This window comes from Falco punctatus (assembly GCF_963210335.1).
Source record: "Falco punctatus genome assembly, chromosome: 4".
NCBI lineage: Eukaryota > Metazoa > Chordata > Aves > Falconiformes > Falconidae > Falco > Falco punctatus.
In genome coordinates this window covers 8,785,562-8,805,215 of record NC_137583.1, presented here as the reverse complement: position 1 = coordinate 8,805,215, position 19,654 = coordinate 8,785,562, and the positions used below count along the sequence as shown (strand labels likewise).

Sequence of the window (19,654 nt, the reverse complement as noted above, 5' to 3'; positions counted from 1 at the left end):
GTCTGAATGCATTGAAGTCATTCTAGATTTGCAAACAAATTGTTCGTAGTATACTTACGTGTTGGTGTTGGAGGTAGCAGCCGTCTCCTAGGAGATCTTTTTGCATCATAACAGATCTGTGAATCATCTTCCTCAAAAAAACCATGTGGGTGATGGTAACCTTTCGGTCTCTCAAAATCTGAGTCATGGCAGTGATATCTACAGTGGTGATCGTATATATGCCTGTATTTAAAATACAATAAAGAAAATGTTATTTCAGTGAGTTTTTATAAATTGATCAATTAGATTTCTTCTAGATTTTCAAATCTTTCTCCAGCATGATAACCAAGCATTATATTATATAATTACATGACTCAATTTTAAAATCCAGTTTTTATGTATGCAAACTGATTTTGAGCCAGCAAGCATACCCTTTTTTACTAGTATAGTTACAATGTAAGTTCTCAGGTAAAATCAAATTACATTTTCAATGAAGTTCTCAGGTAAACTCAAATTACATTTTCAATGAAGTTATTCTTATCAGTACAGACTAAAATTCAGGATCTCAGTTGTACACTGCTTAAAAATAAAAAATAAAAAAAATACTGTGTTCTACTCCTGTCATGCTCTCTTGTGAACCCTGGGTGATGCGTGGGAGCACAGAAACTCAGAGAACGGATTTAAGCCTTTTAAATTCTGGATACTTCCTTGCTGAAAATTAAATCTTGGAAGGGTGTTATTTGACTGTAATTATCATATCAAAAAAATTAGCAGCCTAAGCATTCTGTAAAATTTAGCTGTCATGCAAATCTTAACTTTTATGCAAATGAACAAGATAGAGATTAGGGTGCCAATCTTTCCAGAATTCAGATGGTGAAGCAAGACAGTAGAGGAGGAGGAGGAGAATTAAACATGTCTGGCACTTGTGCATATGCACTTATGGGTCTAGAGATAAAATGACAATAAATTCCTCTACTTCGGGGCTGGACTTGAAAATAAAATTTTTTGACAGAATTGGAGGATATTTTTGAGAAGGTATTGAATTCACTCAGCAGAAGAGAAACATAGCTATTGTAAGGAAGATGAACACAATGCACTTGAGATCTTAAAAAATGCATATGTCTTTCCACATCATAATGAGAAGGTGAATATTACGGAAGTTAAATAGATCACAAGATATTTGGGAAAAAGGTGCATTTAATTTTTTTCTTTTAAATAGGAAGCTTTTCAGTATAACTAAATATAGCTTATGTTCCATGACAGGGTGATACTCAGAAAACACCAGAACAATCTCACATTTTGAAGACTAAGTCAGGAATATCAGGACTTCTTCCCAAAGCTGCACCCAAACATTGCCTGAACAACTGGAAACATACTGTTTATGAACAGGAGTTGTCCCAGTGCAAAGTTCGGACCTGCCCTGTTGCTGAAGCCATCACTGCCTGAAGCCAACAGCACGGTGTGGTGCTCACATCAGACCAACCTGGTAATGCTCAAAGTCAAACGACCTTGAGAGCTACTGTTCTAAAGTTAGAAAAATCCACTCTAGTTCGTTTCTGAAGAAACTGTGTGAAGTAAAATTTCAGAGAAAAGCTTAAATTTACCAGAATTAATTCAAGGCCTTTTCTTCATCAACCTGAAATTAAGATATTGAATGCAAAGATCATGCAAGTTAAATACCCAGGATCAGGCAAAAGTTGCTAAAAACCAGTACCAGCCCTTGGAAAAACCCCACTGGACAGAAATAATGTAATTAACTTGATTAACTTGATACTATTCCAAGTTTTGGGCAGAGAAAACAGAAATGAGATAGAAAACTGAGAGAAACCAGGTTGCAAAACTAGAACTCTGCAATTACAGCAAGGAGCCTCAGATTAATACAAATTTGGATATTATGCAGTAATACGAATTTCTAAGAAATGCTAGTTGTTGACTAAAATTCAATTGATGGTGTTTCCTTAAAACCTATGAATAAAACTTTAAAAAAAAAATCTATTCCAAACATGTAAAGTCCAGGACAACTATGACAGTGTTTGTATTAAGGAGAAAAAAAAAAACCGGTGCCAAGAGGAGAATTATTAATAAAGAGGTATAATGAGAATTTTCAGAAGGAAGTAATCCAATTCTTTACTGGTCCAGCTAGTACTACCTTATGATGTCAGTCCATAGTTTATTAGTTTCACCTTTCTAGTTAAGTTAAATTAAAAGAAGAAAATCATTTCTAAAAGTTCTTCTACCTGAGTTTGGTCTGTCTTCCATTGTATGTGAAATTTTATTTATAAATGAAATACTTCTTTGGTTATGTACTACCTAGTTTATACTCAGTTCAAAGGAACTTTGTGCTTTCCTTTGAATCTGGTACAGAAGTTTTGCTGAAGTCAGCGCACGATGCCAAATACTAAAGATCTTTGGTCCGCACACTATTCCTGTTCACCATTTCACTTGCCAGCAGTTATGGAATATTAATGTCATTACAGAATTTTCAGTATAAGCGTGCTTAGTGAAGCCTTTACAGATATGTACCTAATTAACTGAAATATTTTTTCCCGTTTAATATCCTCACCTGCTTCCTGACAACATACTGTCTTCCTCATAATATTCTTCTCCGCTGAAATATTCCTGCTCTCCCAAATAATGATCATCATTGCAATAGTCTTGAACTTCACGTTCTTCACGGCAAATAGTAGGTCGACGCCCATCACCAGAGTCGGATCTGTAAGTAGCAAACAATTATTTTTTAAAATATTTTATTTATATAAATTATATATTGTATGTTTTATACACATGATTGCACAGAACTGCAGTTCACAACATGAATATACTACCTCTCTCTTAAAGATGATCTCCCTTTATTTCCTTATGGTACAAATAGGAAACTAATTAATACAGGGATGCTCAGTGAAGTCAAATACATTTAAGATGTTTTTACAAAACATAAATTCAGAGTACTTTGAAGAAACACAGCCTCTATCAAATGCCTGAATTTTGTGGAATGGGTAAAATATTAAGGAGCACTCACTGAGGTATTCCAAAAAAAATCTGAAACGGGTATGCAAATCTAGACATGAAAAACTAACACTGAATTTAGTAATGCACTTGAAATAACACAGTGTATCCTATTTTTAAAATTTGTCTTGGAATATATTCAGAGACATAAGACTAGGAAAGATTTTGGGTCCCCTATAAATGGAGCTCTATATATTAATATTTAACAAAGCTGAAGCCAGTGTTTTTTCCAGTTTTTGCAAGCAAATTTTAAACAAGGGCTAGCATCTTTTGCCTGTTGAAAACTGCATAAACCTGCCTGGACTTTTAAAAGGGCTTGAATAATTTTGAACTTTACCAGAAGTTTATTCTTTCAGAACAGAAGGGCAATTTAGAAAATTTAGAATTTAGATTTTTAGATTCAGAAATTATCACTTAAGTTACTGAGCATATACATTGTCATACAGTTAATTTTGAAAATTGTTCTAAAGAGAAAAAGAAAGAGAAAAAAGAGAAACTACTCTGTCCTCTTCAATTATGTCAGAGCAATATCAACTCACCTAATATATGTTTCATAGTAGCGGGTTCTATCCAGGTAAACCATGAAAATAAGGAGAAAGATATCTTAAAATCAGGTAGTTTAAAGAAATTAATTGGTGATTATAATGTCTGTGTTGTAACTAACAATTTCACTTTAAAGAAAACCACTACTTTCAAACCTTATTAAATTTAAGTACATTTCCCATACATCAGACCTATATTTTAAATACATTTCATACAGAAGTAGGCAACAGAAATGAAGCTGAATACATAAATTAGTATCACATAGCGTAAGTTTTCTTATAGAGTTTTTAAAATAGATAAATTTATTTAGAAGCAAAAACATATTTCTAAGTTTACCTCCTACTGCTTGGCCTTCTACGCTTCTCATGATCAGTTCTGGAGTATGAATGGTAACCGTTTTCGGATCTATGCTCGTGATTTCCAAAATTTGTGTGTTTTCCATGAAACACTTTGGAGATGTTGGCATTATTGAGATTGGCATTCGTTGAGTTTGGAACTTGCTTGCCTACTGAATTGTGATTATGATGATTGTGGTATACAGAATTTCCTGCCTGAGTATATATATTTTTCTCGGTATCGCTTGCGGATGGAATTGAAGGCCGCTGAACATGTAAGGGACGGTGTGTGGTATTGATCTGTTGAAACGAATCTCGTCTGTCACTGCTAATATGGTTTATGTGGTTGCCAAAAAGGGCACCATTCCTCTGTTTTAGGGGAAGAGAAAGAAAAAGTTAGATCACATACCTTAACAGAACATATTTTTGACAGTGATAACTTTTTTCTCGCCTACATGCATACAAAAGTATCAATTCAAATAAACTGTGACTTTTCTAATTTTATTTCCTGAAGTGATGTGAAAGTGATAATGAAACATTTGTATATGAGTCAAATCAACATTGCTATGCTGTGATCATTATTCTTTTTCCATAAAGCTAAATGTGACATCCAGCTTTCTCCACATCTCATTATGCAGGAGAAAACTAGATTCCCATACATGAACATGCACCACCTTCCTCAGAAAGGCACGTGTCTGCTTCATTTTTGAGAACACTTTAGTGGAATTCTCTCCTATTCTCCCAGAGCATCAGTTTGCAACAGGCGTCAGTCACTCAGACAGGATGGAGTGCCATGCAACAGCTTGCAAGCATATCGCAAGTAGGTAACGTTACATTTCAGTGCTTCCATACTTTCTTCTTGCAGAGGTACGAGAAAGAGTAGTAACTCTTTGTCAGCCCTGAGAGTGTAATGGATGGTGAAAAAGAGGATGAAGTGCTAAATTATGACTCTTGACATGCAGCTCTCTTTTACATCTGACCCAGATTATGTAGCCTCCCTGTCTAGCCAGGTGTGGGTCTTGGATGACAGCAGTTTATCTTGAAGCTCAATCTAGGGAAGACAGGAGGTAATGATGGTTGGCAGAGAAATGCATCTATTGATGGTAGCTGCGGCACTGTCTTCAGTGCCACATCCTCCTTTTTGGCAAAGGACAACAGCAAGCTGTGTGGCTTCTGACATAAGTACTGCAGAAGCATGCTTTTACATCTGCTTCTTCTGAAATGCTTGTGAAAAAATAAGTTTTCTTGCTGTCTGAAAAATGGTTTGCAGATCTCTCCTGATTATAACACCAACTTTACGTGCTCACCATTAGACTGAATATCTATAGTGTAAAAGAGGAAAACTAATCTTTCTTTCTGATTGATTCTTATTGATATCCCTCACAGGAAACTGGAAATGGCATTTATATTTTGTTGACTTCTATGTAATTCCAGGCATTCATTTTCAAATACACAGCTCTGTGTCTGTTGTGGTTTGGCTGCACAGGATTTCCTTCTCTTCTTTCTATCTACCACTGCAGAAGTTAAGACACTTCCAGTTTAAACCTTGCCACTATCAAAATTTAAGATGGCAAGGTTCATACCTTTTCTTAGCATTTGCTTAAGAAAAAAAGAAGAATTCATGAGAAAGAATTAGGGGCAGGAAGCGTTTCTTAAATTTACAGTGAGATGCAATTGTCCTGGTAATACCATTTATATATATATATATATAAAAGACTTATTTAGAATGTATTTATATTGTGCTGATTTGAGGGGGTTTATATTATTATTATTCCATATTCAGGGATAAGCTCATTCTTTAACCTCATATTATATGACAAAACAATTCACATAGCTGTGTTCTGACATTACTTTATAAACATCTTCCTCCTCCTCTGGATTGTTTTCCTCTGGTTCATCATCTTGCAAGTCACAGGATATAGCTCGGCGTATTTCAGGGCCGATATCATGAAGTGTCCTTAGTCCTGCCTAAATCAATGACAATATCATAATACATTAGGAATGCAAGTTCTTTTTCGTTCTTTAATTACAGGTGTGTAAATTGATTTCAAAGGACAGTTAACAAGTTTTCATATCCTGACATCCACAGAGGACACATCCTACTATATGTCTCTTTACTGTTATTAATAAAAGGCTTATGTTCCAGTACAACCCTCTTGAGGTGATCATGTCTTTATTATCACCACTCAGATCCTGACTAAAGGACCACTGTTGTGTATGGAACTCTATGAAAATAAAATTCATCTTATAATAAAGTATAAGTAATCAGCAAGAACTATAATAAAATGCATTTCAATGAGATGTATATTTAATGTTAAGAACGTGTTTGCAGCCTGTGTCCACAAAGTAAATGCAAGGAGTTCTTTGCTATAGCAACAGCAGTTTTAGCAGAGCTCAGATGGAAAAGAAAGCAGTGAAATAATTCCAGCTCATCTGCACTGCACTGTGATAGGCAGAGATTTGACTTAAAGCTTTACTTTAGGACAGAAACCCCATCTAGCTACAGCAGAATGCACCTCGGCGTGCATCAGTTCATATTCCTCTCAACCCTGCTACCACAGGCAAACTTTAGGGAAAGGACTAAGGCCAAAACTGCCAAGGACAGACCTGCACGTTATACAGAAAACAGACATCATACTCAGGGCCAAGAATTCAGTGCTTTTGTATAGGCCTTACTTCAAAAAGGAGATATTTTTCCTGTTTTAAGTCTGGCTGTCATGGTCTGAAGCAAAAAAAGCAATCTCGTTCTTCCCATCTTATTTTTATCTCCTCAGGTTCAGAAGAAATCACAAATTTGTTTGTTTAGCCCTTTAGTAACACCACACTTATACTAAAAATCATGCACAGCACTTGGCTTAATTCTTAATTATCATTTAAAAACCTGATTTGTTAAATTGTTTTTTGGGTTTTTTTTCATATTTTTTGATACAGATGTGAGTGCTGTCCCAGCCCATCCGAGCTGTACTTCTACGGCACAACAGTGACATTACATGTTACTTGCCATGGGGTGACACGAAGATATGTAGAGAATTTTGTGTGTTTCAGAGCTCCAGACGGAGCTGAAGGACCTTGAAGGGCACCAGGCATGGCCTGGTTCCAGTCACACTGCCCATGACACACATTCCCTGGAGTACACCACAGCATCGCAGTCAGGTTCCAGCTCAAAACAGAAAGAGCTGGTTTGATGGGGAGCAAAACGGCATTTATGCAGCGTGGGCAACCAGAACCTGGAAAGGGATGAATCCAGCAGCTCTGTATCTAACAGTGTCCATTTGCTACAGGTTCCTCCTCAGGCTTCACTCCCAGCAGAATTTCACTTCCTGAAAACAGCACTTGACTAATCATATTAGCTACATGTATTTCACAATTATATTTTCTTCCTCAGGGATGAACTTGGAGAGTTATGCTATGGAATCAGGCTCTAAAGATCATTTACTAGTGAATCAAAATACAACAGACATTTCATGAATACACTGTGCTTTCTCCCACCTCTTATGCTAATTGCATAGTTGACACCTTAGCAAGGTTGCTAACATCATCATTTTATAAGGTGTTAAAGGGAAGTAAAATTAACACTTTATGGTACAGATTTCAAAGTAGAAGACCAAAGGCTTCAATTTATTTAGCAGAGGCAAAGGCAGTATTTCTTTAGCAGAGGATTACTATTATATTTCAGTTGTTCAGTCATCAGTAAGAATAGCCACTTCCATTTCACACTCATTACCTGCTTATTTTATAGCAAAGAAAACCAAAAAGAATGAAAACCCCCAAAGCTACACAGACACTTCAACACAAAAATAAACAGAGGTTAGTATGAACGGAATACAATGCAAGAACCACTAAAATAAGAAAACAAGCATGCAGAAAACCAGCTGAATAGACCTACGCTATAGCAGTGAACATAAGAGACATAGTAGTCAAGTCCTGGTTCCCCAGTGTCACTCATCTTCCTAGAGCCCATCTTCTAACGCCGGAGCCGAGCGCACTGCTCTACAACTACACGAAAGCTCCGTGCTTTCGGTCAAAGCCAGGCTCCCCTCACGCCAAGCCTTTCTGCGAACACAGCACTCTCAGACAGCAGTATTATAAATTTTAATCCTGACAAAAACTAGCTTACATTCCTGTCTGCCAAATTGTGACCAAGTCCCACAAATATATGCCTAAAAGCTGAGAAAAGCCATGTGTTTGGCAGCAATGTACTGAATAGTAATTTAACTTTGATTACATTTCCAATTGCCTTCTGGTTTGCTTCTTGGTGAATTAATCGTTCTTTACTAAAGAAAAAGCAGGCAGCTCTTATCATCTCATCTCTCCTCAGTAATACTCGTTTTCATCTAACAGACCTCTTGCAACGACACAGGCAGCAGTGGAAGACTAAAACCTGGATCGCTGTACGTAAAAGTATATGTTGAACCAAACCAATCAGCTGTATTCACTCACAGCCAGTTTTGAAGCCACAGGTTCTCCAAGCAACACCTGCCTGCAGAATTAGAACATTCCTCAGCTGATTTGCTGTAATAGAACTACCTACAACAGTCTTGTGAACGCTATCATTAAAATGACTAGTCTCACGTACTGTCTCATTTTACCTGCTGTGATCTAACAGTATTCTGAGTAACCTAAGAACAATTTTTATTACAGGAGAGTGCTGCATAGAGAGACAAATTCTCACGTGGAGCTCTTGCTGATTAAGTCATTCGTTTGCTAGTTCAGCCAGCTACCGCTGACGTGGAGCTGATGTGAAAATGCAGGAACTGTTTTTTATTTCTCAGTAGGAAAATTCTTCCTCTGAACCACATCTAATGTCTTCTGTGAAAATCATAGAGGTAGCATGGACTGATAAAACATTGGACTTTACCTTCAAGCACTTCAGAAGCAAATCAAAGATCTCCTAAATAAAAGAACATACACAAAAATCAAACCGACCTCCCCCACATCTCGTCATTAGTTTGCAGGGAAGTAGGGTCCTTCTGATGCATTTCCCTACATAACGTTGCCCATTTCAGTCTACCCAGCAAGAACCCTAGAGGCATCGTAACACACAAGAGGGCAATAGGAGTATACATTGGCCTCCATTTATGAGGTTCTAAAAACTGCTAGATTTAAATCATTTCTTTTCTCAGAAAAAAACCTGAGTAGATGGGACTTTTCAAAAAGAGAGCCTGGATAGTGATTTGTCTCCATTTGCCAGAGGCATGCTTGTTTCTTTTTCACTATGATTGCTTAAGTTCTTCAGATGCAATTATTTCTCTAAGGAGAAACTTATAAGACCTTTTGTTGCTATCACATATAACTATTCGAGACTAGCCATGTTCCTGAAGCATCATGCTATAACGACTTTCAAGAAAAAGAGTCAAATCTGAGTGTTATACAGAAATTACTTCCTCACAGTCCTTGAGCATGGCTTATCAGAGCTGCAGAGGAAAGGAAACTGCAGCTAAATCCACTGTCCTTTCCCCAAACAGGATGAGTAGATGCTAAAGACTGATACAAAAACTTTCATAATATTTCCTTTGGTTGGTAAAGACTACTGGAAGGGTCACACTATCTAGTTTCCCTTATATCTGTAAGTTTTTATGGCAGTCTTAATTCCTGAAGATTGTCTCGTGTCCAGAGAATTCTCACCTTTCCTTAAAGGAAGCTTCAAGATTATTTTATGCCATTTCAGCAGTATAAACCACCTTTAAAATTTTTCCCTAAATAAGTGGAAATGTGAATAAATAAATATTGATTTATTTCCTATTTATTGAAGACCAAAATACAATGCACATCATTTCAAGAAGCAAGGGGCCACCTTCTTCTGTCATATATACATCTAATACCCATCTCAGCTCACCAGGCTGAAATCCTGCCTGGTTGACAAGGCTGTTGAATCAGTCAGGTGGATCACATTTCTGACAAAATGTGTTTAATAATCTCAGTATATTGCAAAACGCAAAATTTTCCAGTTCTGTTCATCTCCAACTTTCCAATACAGACTATTACTATTTGCTATACAGAAACGTGTTTGCTAATTAATGTACCTGTAACTGGAAAAAATGCAGTTTTCTCACATGGGTGTTAAACTTTATGTGCATTTACCCTATACCTTTCAGCACACTTTGTTTTCAGCATTTGAAGGTGAAAGGGTCTATAACAGAACAGATAAAACATGCAAGAGACGTGTTTAGGCACCAGTTCTACAGGGATAACATTGATCAAAACTGCATCATTGAATTTTTCATGCTGTTCTGCAAACGGACATCTGTTGTTTCCACTCAGGTTTTTCTATTTTTCTGTTGTTTCTTTGAAGCAGCAGAAGAAAGAGATTAATGCTACTGTGTTTGATTGCCTCCAATTCTATTCTAGAGCTTTCACTAGAAATTTGCAAAATAAGTTATTTTTATTCAGATACTTACTCTCCAAAATTAAACTTTTGATATATTCCTTGCTTAATTTTTTCTTTGTAGGCATTCTTTCTCATAAAGATGAGACATGTCGGTCCAATGGCTAAGTTAGCAAACCAGTGATACACAGTGCACTGAACAACATAATTACACAACAAACCCAAGCATGTCTTTAAATAGGCTTTCCCATAAATACACAAGATGACTTCAAATTAACATGATAATTCTGTGCAGCTGTGCTTTGTGAGGCACAGCAGCACCTGCAATGTTTCCAAGATGGCACCAGGCACTAATACACCAGTGCTGGGTCCTAAATAGCATCTCGAGAGACAATTAATGATGCCCCTTGTCTCTGACACAGCACTGAGATGACACACATGTGCTTTCAAATGCTGAAATAATAGAAATGTAGGAGTCCCTCGGTGAGAAAAAAAAATCTCATATGCCTAATAACTTTATTTCTGATTTGGTCAGTTAGAAATAAGCTGAAAGATGCTTGAAAAGCACCTTATGTGGAAACATCAAAACATTTAAAAGTTAGGTTAAACATTAAAACATTGAACAGTTAAACATTTGAAAAGACTTAACAAATGCCAACTAGATTTTAAATCAACTTTCCACATCTACAGTATGCATAAAACAGTACACCATTTTAGATATGTCCTATATTAATAAATTTGTGTATAAAGCAAGAATCCAGAGTCATGACTTTTATAAAAAACATCTAAATGCTTACACAATACTCAAATTACAAAAAGATAATTTTCCCTGTATCTAAACTCAGCCCACATCCATTCTGAGGTATGGTGCAACCTACATATAGGTGCACTTTAGGCTTAGTTTAAGAAGTGCAAGCACAATACCCTTATTTAAATAGTAAAACCCACTATCACCTCCACTATTTCTAGACAAGTCAAATACACAGTGATCCCTCTTTTAAGGCATCTTATAGTGATACCAGGAAATGGAAGAGACACTTGTAATCTGCTTCACAGATTTTTAGAAGAATGTTTTATTTTTATGTATTTTGCTATAAAACTTCATTATATCTGAAATAAAGCATAAATATGAATTCTAAATGCTTAGGTCTTCAGAGCTTCAGAATACTGAAAACCCATGACTAAAAATGTTCATATAAACCACTACATTTGTAGATAATTAACTTGTTTTCACTACTTGGTTATTTTATAGCAAAGAGAACAAAAAAGAATGAAAACCCCCAAAGCTACACAGACACTTCAACATAAAAATAAACAGAGGTTAGTATGAACGGAATACAATGCAAGAACCGCTAAAATAAGAAAACAAGCATGCAGAAAACCAGCTGAATAGACCTACGCTATAGCAGTGAACATAAGAGACATAGTAGTCAAGTCCTGGTTCCCCAGTGTCACTCATCTTCCTAGAGCCCATCTTCTAACGCCGGAGCCGAGCGCACTGCTCTACAACTACACGAAAGCTCCGTGCTTTCGGTCAAAGCCAGGCTCCCCTCATGCCAAGCCTTTCTGCGAACACAACATGAACATGGGAGCACAATTACATCAACCTTGAGCAACATATTAACCCCTCAGCTGATGCCTGCTAGAGGGTTTGTTTGGGTTTTTTTCACTGTTTACTGCAGCGTTGATGTTACTTACAAAATTTGCAGAGAGAAAACAGCATAATTAGTTTAATCTGAAATACATTCCCAAAATCAGGTTCAGCTCAATAAATCAGTGCTTTTGTCTACTTGTGATGTGGAGGGAAATATCCAACTTTTATTTGTATGTGTTAGCAAAGAGGGTTATTCATTATTCATTTATTCACATGTGAATAAATGTGAAATATAGTGCAAATATTACATAGTTTACGGTAAATATTTTCCATAGGAAAACCAGTGTAGAATTAATTCAGTCACCTCAAGCACTAGATGAATGTAATTAAACTTGTTCATGCTTCACTTAACATTTGTTTTACTAGCAATGTAACTACTGTTTGGCTCAATACAAATTTCCATCACTACAAAAAGACATCTCCCGAACTATGGCTACAAATGTAACTTTGTTATGATTTCATCCGGAAAATATATTTGTTCTCACTGCATAAGTATCAGTCGATAGCATAAGAAAGGCACCAGGAGCCCGAAGGAATACTTTTCCTCATGTCCTAGGTGCATGTATAACACACAAAAATGACAGTATGTAGCTAACCTGAACTGGGTACCTGTCATTTCAGAACCACTCACTCTTCTTCCCTTCACAAGGAGTGAAACCCCTGGGTCTGCAGAAGACAGACTGCTGTAGTTCCAAGGAATATTCTTATTTCATTTCTGAAGATTTTTTGGTGACAATATGCAAGTTCAGACAAACTGCTGTTGGCAATAATTTGATGTGTCCTTTTCTGAGTGAGGGGGAATTTGAAACTTCACAGCAAAAAGACTTACTCAATAGCCTGAGCAGATGATCCCAAGACGCACTTCACTTCCTAGGCTGCTGCTTCTTCTCCGACTGCATGTACCCAAACAGCAGCCCTTGTTAGGCTAACAGCAAATGCTGCATCCTTAAGGAAAACCTCAGCTCTACAGAATAAAAATCATCCTGAATGCAATTATTGTAGAGTAAGAAGGGGAATTCCTGACTGCTGCATGCTCTGGTATCCACAAAGCAAATCTAGTTTTGCAGGGAGCTCTGTTTTAATTTCCTGACTCAGCCCAAACTTTTGTTTCTTCTACCCACCAAACATTTCTCAAACCCAGCATCAGAATAAACTGTCTTCTTTACTCCAGCTGGGTTGAGGTTCTGGCTCCAAACGATGAGGGGGCTGCCAGCGACATTATCTTAACACAGCAGGCAGGCGTTGGTCTCATGCAATCAAATAAAAATCAAAGGACATGAGTTTCACAGTTTCATATGCTAAAATGTCTAATGAAGTCTTAATGACAAAAAAAAAAAGTATTCTGTACTTATTCTAGTGTTAATTCAGAGGCTGCTGATTTTACAGCTTCCGCGCTGTCCCCTAGGATGAGGACACCGCCACCCCTCACGCTGCAGTGCCTGGAAGCACCTGAGCAAATGGTGGGCACGGCTGAATAAAATCCCCTACAGAAGTAAATGTTGGCCCACCCACCACTATCCTATAAAACTATAGGGTTTTGTCTATTTTAGCTGGTTACACTACCATTACCCTGTGAAGGAGCCACCTGCATAGTTAAAGAGGCATTGCTAAGAAACGTTTTCACAAATTAAGGACCAAGTATCACTACCTGGCAGAGAGAGAACTTCAAGTAGGCTAAAGAGAAATGGAAGGGGAAGAAAAAAAATAATTTTTGCTACAGGTGTTTTTAAGCTCTGTTCGTTTTCCTGTGAGAATTCAGTATCAATTCCAAATGTATCCAGTCTTGTTAAATACTCGTCACTGATTAAGGTCACATATAACATCCTCTCACAGAACAGTTTCAAAAGGGCAGAGGCAGCAGCTTTAACAGAACCACACAAAACGAGCCGCTCATTTCAAACTGAAAACAGAATCAAGTGCAGCACCTTAAAAGAACTGCTTTGACTTTGTTGGCAGAAAGGCAGGCTAACTCCCCGTTACCTACAAAACTCTCAGAACCTTGGAGGGGATGAACCACATCTTATTTTCCTAGTTTTTTCTTGATGTTTTGCATCTCTTGACATCTTGGACATCAGAGAAGCAGCATGTAAGAGGACTACCTTAGTGTAATTCTCTGTGTACATCTTTATCTCTGATGTCACATAGGTAAGTATCATCAGAGCGAGGTAGTTGATGTATACTGCAAGTTATGATTATTTTTGTTTTGTTTTATAGAGCAATACAGTAAAGAAGAACCTAAAGCAATAGAAAACTTTTATCACTACTTCTAATTTTTGAAACATTATCTGAAATTAAATTTGAGAGTGTTAGCATTGTAACTTTAACTAGAAGTAATTAAGGATGCAAGAGATGTGTATGTAAGAAAACACAGTTAAGTAAAACAGGTAATTCACAAAGCCTAAGAACCCTATTAATCATTTTCTCCATCTACTGAACCTCCCCTGTGACTATACATGAAAAAAAAAATTCTTTACAAGAAAAGGTACATCCCTCACATCCTTCAAATGTTGAAGGATTATAAAAGTTTCTTGAAATTTAGGACTATTTTATAGCCAAATATACACTAATAACTGGTTCAGCTGGGATAAGAGGCTTGATAAAAGTAAATTTTGCTGTAGTATTTGGCTGTAAGGTGCTGTAAAAATATTTTGATGCCAATATAATTGCACACATAGAATGTTTTAATCTAGTGAATTGCAAATGATAGAAAATACATTTGGGACGAGGGTAAAATTAAGGTCCTACTGACTGTAGTTATTACATCTACTGCCAAAACTTCTTGATCTAACAAAAAATTCTGTATCTTTTTACTTAGCCTTGAAATTAAATCCTTTTTGTGTCTCCCTAAAGATAACATCTTCTAAGAACAGTATTTTTACACACACTCCTTAGTCCGTCTGCCTTCCTGGGTCTGTAGATTGAATCTTTAGCTTAATAATGTGGTTTCCAAGGGAAGATTTATTCCCCTACTTGTTGAAACAGGACTTATTAACATGGCGAACAGAGGCCACCAGAAAGCCTTGTTGGACTTTCCCGACCTCACAGAATTTTGCCCTGTGTTATGCAATTCCCTTCAACTAACTAAAGATGGTGTAGATGACTCTCTCTATAACAGATTATTTGGAAGTGCTTTTCATGCCAAAAATGTTAGGGTTTATGACCTTGAATTCTAGCTGTAATGTGAATATTTTGCTTTGCAGTTCTAAAAAGCCTTTTACCTCGTATGTCAAATTGCTTAAATTATGGTGCATCATTTTTTTGCCTACGTTAATGTTAATCATTCACCAGAAACACAAGTAGTAAATGTTTTAAACAATTTTAGCTAAAAGTAAGGCTTCCAACTTAATATCATAGAATACAATTAAAGGACTAGGAAAAAAAAAAAAAAGTTGGTGTAACTTTCTTGGAAGAAGCAGTGCCTTAGGCCACCAGACAGCTATGTGGTTTTCCCTTATCTTTAAAAGTACTGAACAAAACTGTAAACAAACCACCACCACTACCCCCAAAATACCACTGAGAACATGAAAAATAAAGACAGACAAAAAGGAGTGATCTACATTTTAAAGAATTCTGTTACATTCTTATAAAACAGGGAAAATGACAACATCCATTAATTTCTTACCTCAGCAATTGTCCTGACAACTAAAACACAGATTGGGGTTCGTCACAAGGAGGATATGGCTTTTCTCTCAAAAGTGGGTGTTTGCTTCCTGAAGCCAGGAAAAGCGTGACATGGCCAACTGCTAAGAGTCAGCAGGATTATAAAACTGTAACTCACCTCTTGCTTCATTCAGCGATTAGGAATGGATGGTAAAGCTTGACTGCGTGTTGTTTTCTCCCTTTCTTGCAGGAGAAAGGCAATAAGGAAGGCCAGGCTAGGTAACACAGCAATTTCAGGGTTTAAAACATCCTCAGGAAGCATGTTCTTAACTAATGAATTAGTTCTGCTGCTAACTCCAACTACCCCAAGAGAAAGTTACACATATCAGCAAAAGTACAAGAGCATTCACTGCTCATATAGCTTTGACACAAAGTGGAACAGGTGACATTGCTTTTTGTCTGCTGGCTTCCTTAAGGAATTTACAACATGACAACTGGTCTGCAATAGGGTGAGATGTAGACAAGAACATGAAAATATAGTTGGTCTTGTTCTTTACCAATAGAAGAATCAGATAGCGGGAAAGCCTTTTCTAATTGTACCCTAATAAAAGTATTTTCCTGATCTTAGTAAAAGTTTTAAGCAAACAATTCCTAGTATAGGAAGGTTCTGAATGACAGAGCTTGAAAAATTCGAGACAGACCTAGCCCAGCTTCTGCTGCTCTCATTCTTCGAGCAGTCCAGAAAGCAGAAGCTGTGTACAGTAGTGTTATCATGACTACTAGATACTGTGAAATCTTAACTAGTTTAGAGAGGCTAAAGAAAAGCTGCTGCTGAAGTCATGTGCCTACCCTTGTTGTAGGAAGTTTCTAATTTCAAAAGGATAATTACTTAAACAACAAAAAGATAAGGTAAATACAGCCAAGAACACAAAGAAAGGTCCCATATTTACTGGCAGATTTCAGCGTCAGGAACTCTGATGCAGCTGAGGGTATTTTTCCCCTCCAGAGAAGAGAGAAGGCTGGCTAATTTAGTACTTTTCTCTTGTTCACAACCCATTCCACCCATATCTTCATAAGCAAAGTCAGCTGCTGCAATACTGTATGTGCCGTTTGTACAATTTATGCATAGATATATAAACAGTAAATTCATCTGGATGAACTGGGTAATAAAGATATAAATCTACTGTGATTGCTATATGAAGTTCCTTCAGTATTTACAACGTAAGTGTGGTGTATGTTGACATAAGTCATCACAATTTCCCCAAGAAAATGGATGGGAGATACAGTGATACTGCATGTTTCTGCTTTTCTTAGTATACTGCTTACCATAGAGATCTGCAAACATTAGTTTACTTAGAGGATTTGAGAGAATAAATGGAAAAATACCCACTATTAGCTCTACAAGAACAGAAGGAACATCTTCATAGTTACAAGCATTTCACAGATCATTCAACAAAATTTCTCTAATTGAGGCACAAGTTGATGGTATGCCTGTCAACTATGCTGCCAAAAATGGTTGTTAAGAACACAGGTTTTTGAAAACATGAGAGGTTTATATGCATTTAAGCTTTGGACAAAGCAAGCCTGGAATGAAGAGGCTGAAAATGGAGAGACATCAGATTTTTATACATTATAAGGTCAAAAGGATCCTCTGTGATCATTTATACTAACTTCCCTATAGTACATCCCACAGGACTGTTCTTGGGAGCATTGATCAGAAGAAATAAATTCCTTGTTGAGGTAGAACATCTCTTTTAGAAAGATATCCAAGTGTGTTTTAGAGCTGTGTCCTCATATAATTAATTGTTTTACCAAACATGGCATTTTTGACTTTGAGTTTGACTTGCTGTAGCTCCCAGTTTTGAATTGTATCACTCCATTATATGCTGGACTGAAAACCTGTAAGACTGGGCTTTTCCCCAACACTGGTTTCAGGTTTTGTTGAAATGGCATTTCCACTTTCATTTGATAAAGCAAGTTGAGTTACTACCGATTTGTTGGAAAGACAAAAGTAAAACAGAGAAGAATGGGGAGAAAGAAAGAAATAACCTTCCCATCTACCAGTCTGGCTCATTTTATTACCACAGAAGAATTATTTTAATGAGCAAAAAATTAATTAATGCCATGCCTCAAATCCCATAAATCCTTTTAAATTCCTAGCAGAGATTCACGGTCATTTTTTTAGCTGTTTTGAATTGAAAAATATTTGTCTTAAGACAGAGGAAGAGCTTATTCTTTCCACTTTCCTCTTGCCCTCTGCCTCTTAATTGAACAGGAGGCACGATCTGATAATAAACAACAGAGCACACTCATCTTTGGAAACTCAGTGTTTGTTTTTATATTGTTGTGTGTGCAACACAAGTGGAAAAACGTAATACTGTGGCTTAAATCTAACCTGGAGCTCCTTATGCTCAAATGCTCCTGCAATGAAGAAGCCTGCAAAGTCCTTCCTAAAAATCTGAGTCTCTCATTTCCCTCTCAACTGTTTCCAGTCTTTTTATCTCTTCCATTCCCCATATTTTTCTCTTCTATGCAAATATAGTTCATACAGTCCTGGCATGCCCCGTGCTCACACATCAATAGCAAGAATTGTGATGAAACTTCCTCTGCCTGTTGCATCTTTTTTGCTTATGGTGACTTGGAGCAGAATGTGTGTCAGAGCTGCCAGCAGAGACATTCTTAAGAAAGAGCAATGAAACAAATTACCCACTTAGGACAGCAAAGATCGTTCTGCTAGATCAAAGTACAAGCCAGCAGGATTTTTAACAAAGAAAATAGTATCTGAATCAGGTTAACACATTTCTCCCCTTTTAGATAGGGATTTTCACAACCTATTTCTAAATTCTGGCATCAGAACAAAAAGCTATCAGAAACATTAAAGATCTTTATAGCTTATAGGAATCTACTCAGCATTAACTGAAATTCATAAAGTCCCAATCCAATAAAAATGGTGCAGTGTATGATGTCTGGAATTATTTGAGAACAGCTTTCCATTTGCCTGTTTCAAAGTTCATAATACAAAGGGTATCATTGAACAGAAGTTTTCAGAATATACTCTTTAGATCACATATACACTATGGACTGCTTGCTGCAGGCCTGCTGAGAGAGAGACAGCCAAATCGATTGTCCTGGTTTCCATTTGGTAGCTTGTTTTAAGAGACAGACAGAAGTATATGACATTAACGTAGTATGCTGATATTACTTCCTATGAAAGAAACTGATGAATGTGAAGTTCAAAGTTTGCAAATATTCAAAAATACTAATAGGAAGGTATTTCAACAGTAATCGTAAGTGGAAAAGATAAACAACAATGAAAATTAAAGAAGAAAAATTATACCATATAAAACCACCTTTACTATAGGGTAATGTATATTAGGAAGTTTTCCAAGAACTGGCTTACAGGGTTGTAGGAACACAAAATAAACAATTAAAGCAAAACAAAGCCCAGAAATGATAGCCAAGAACTTCATTCATCTGCTTTTACATCAACAACTTTAGATTGCGATGTAACGAGACTTGCTAAGAAATTTTATAACTGTCGCCACTGTTTGAGTAATCCACAGAGAATAACTGTTTGCACTTACCTTGGTATAGACAGAATAGCAGGTTTATGCTTTACTTTTCTGATGAATAAGGGCCAAAAGTGTCCCAGCTAAATAAAATCCTGGCAGCACTGCACAATCATCAATATTCATCTACCTGCTATTTCAAGTAAGCTCACAAAATGGTTAGTTAAAAATGTAAAAACAAAATCACCTGCAGAGCAATCGTGGTATTCTTCGCAGGATATTTCCCCACCAGTCCTTGTTCTTTGCGTTTCTTGAATTTCCTAAAGTAGTCCTGTATCAGGAAGGTGGCATAGAACTTCCCCACGGTTACCTCATCATCTAAATGAACAGACCAGACAGATCTCTCCCAAGTCAGCACATTTATCAATAGCCTGTACACTCATATCTGATTTGGGGGGGGAAACGTGATGGGTGCAATACTATGCTTTCAGCTTACAACCATGGACCCTGTAACTAGTTTAAAAGCAATGTTTTAGCAAGCAGTTTAAGTCCCATCAGTTAAGTGAACTCATCCTTAATGAAGAAGAAAATACCACACTTCGCCAAGTTTCATGTATTTCTAAGTAAGTTTGTATAAGTTTCTAACAAAAGCATAAACATCTTTGTATATGCATAGAAGCTGAAAGACAGGCTTTAGTTACTT

At 36.8% G+C, this 19,654-nt stretch overlaps 2 protein-coding genes across 19 annotated transcripts in view; one reads left to right on the top strand and one right to left on the bottom strand.

Moving 5' to 3' along the window:
- Positions 1–2,536, top strand: part of CHDH (choline dehydrogenase) — a 125,979-nt gene extending 123,443 nt beyond the window's left edge. Inside the window, exon 9 of the transcript XR_013927600.1 lies at positions 1,243–2,536. The gene's annotated coding sequence lies outside the window, so the exon portion shown is untranslated. The remainder of the gene's footprint in view (positions 1–1,242) is intronic.
- CACNA1D (calcium voltage-gated channel subunit alpha1 D) overlaps positions 1–19,654 on the bottom strand; it is a 253,243-nt gene that overhangs the window by 8,188 nt on the left and 225,401 nt on the right. For all 18 annotated transcript variants that reach the window (XM_080384052.1, XM_080384045.1, XM_080384054.1 and 15 more), the window contains 6 exons: positions 19,199–19,329; positions 5,715–5,831; positions 3,865–4,232; positions 3,525–3,551; positions 2,543–2,692; positions 59–222 (listed from right to left, as the gene is read on the bottom strand). In XM_080384052.1, coding sequence (XP_080240178.1) covers positions 59–222; positions 2,543–2,692; positions 3,525–3,551; positions 3,865–4,232; positions 5,715–5,831; positions 19,199–19,329 — 957 coding nt within the window. The remainder of the gene's footprint in view (positions 1–58; positions 223–2,542; positions 2,693–3,524; positions 3,552–3,864; positions 4,233–5,714; positions 5,832–19,198; positions 19,330–19,654) is intronic.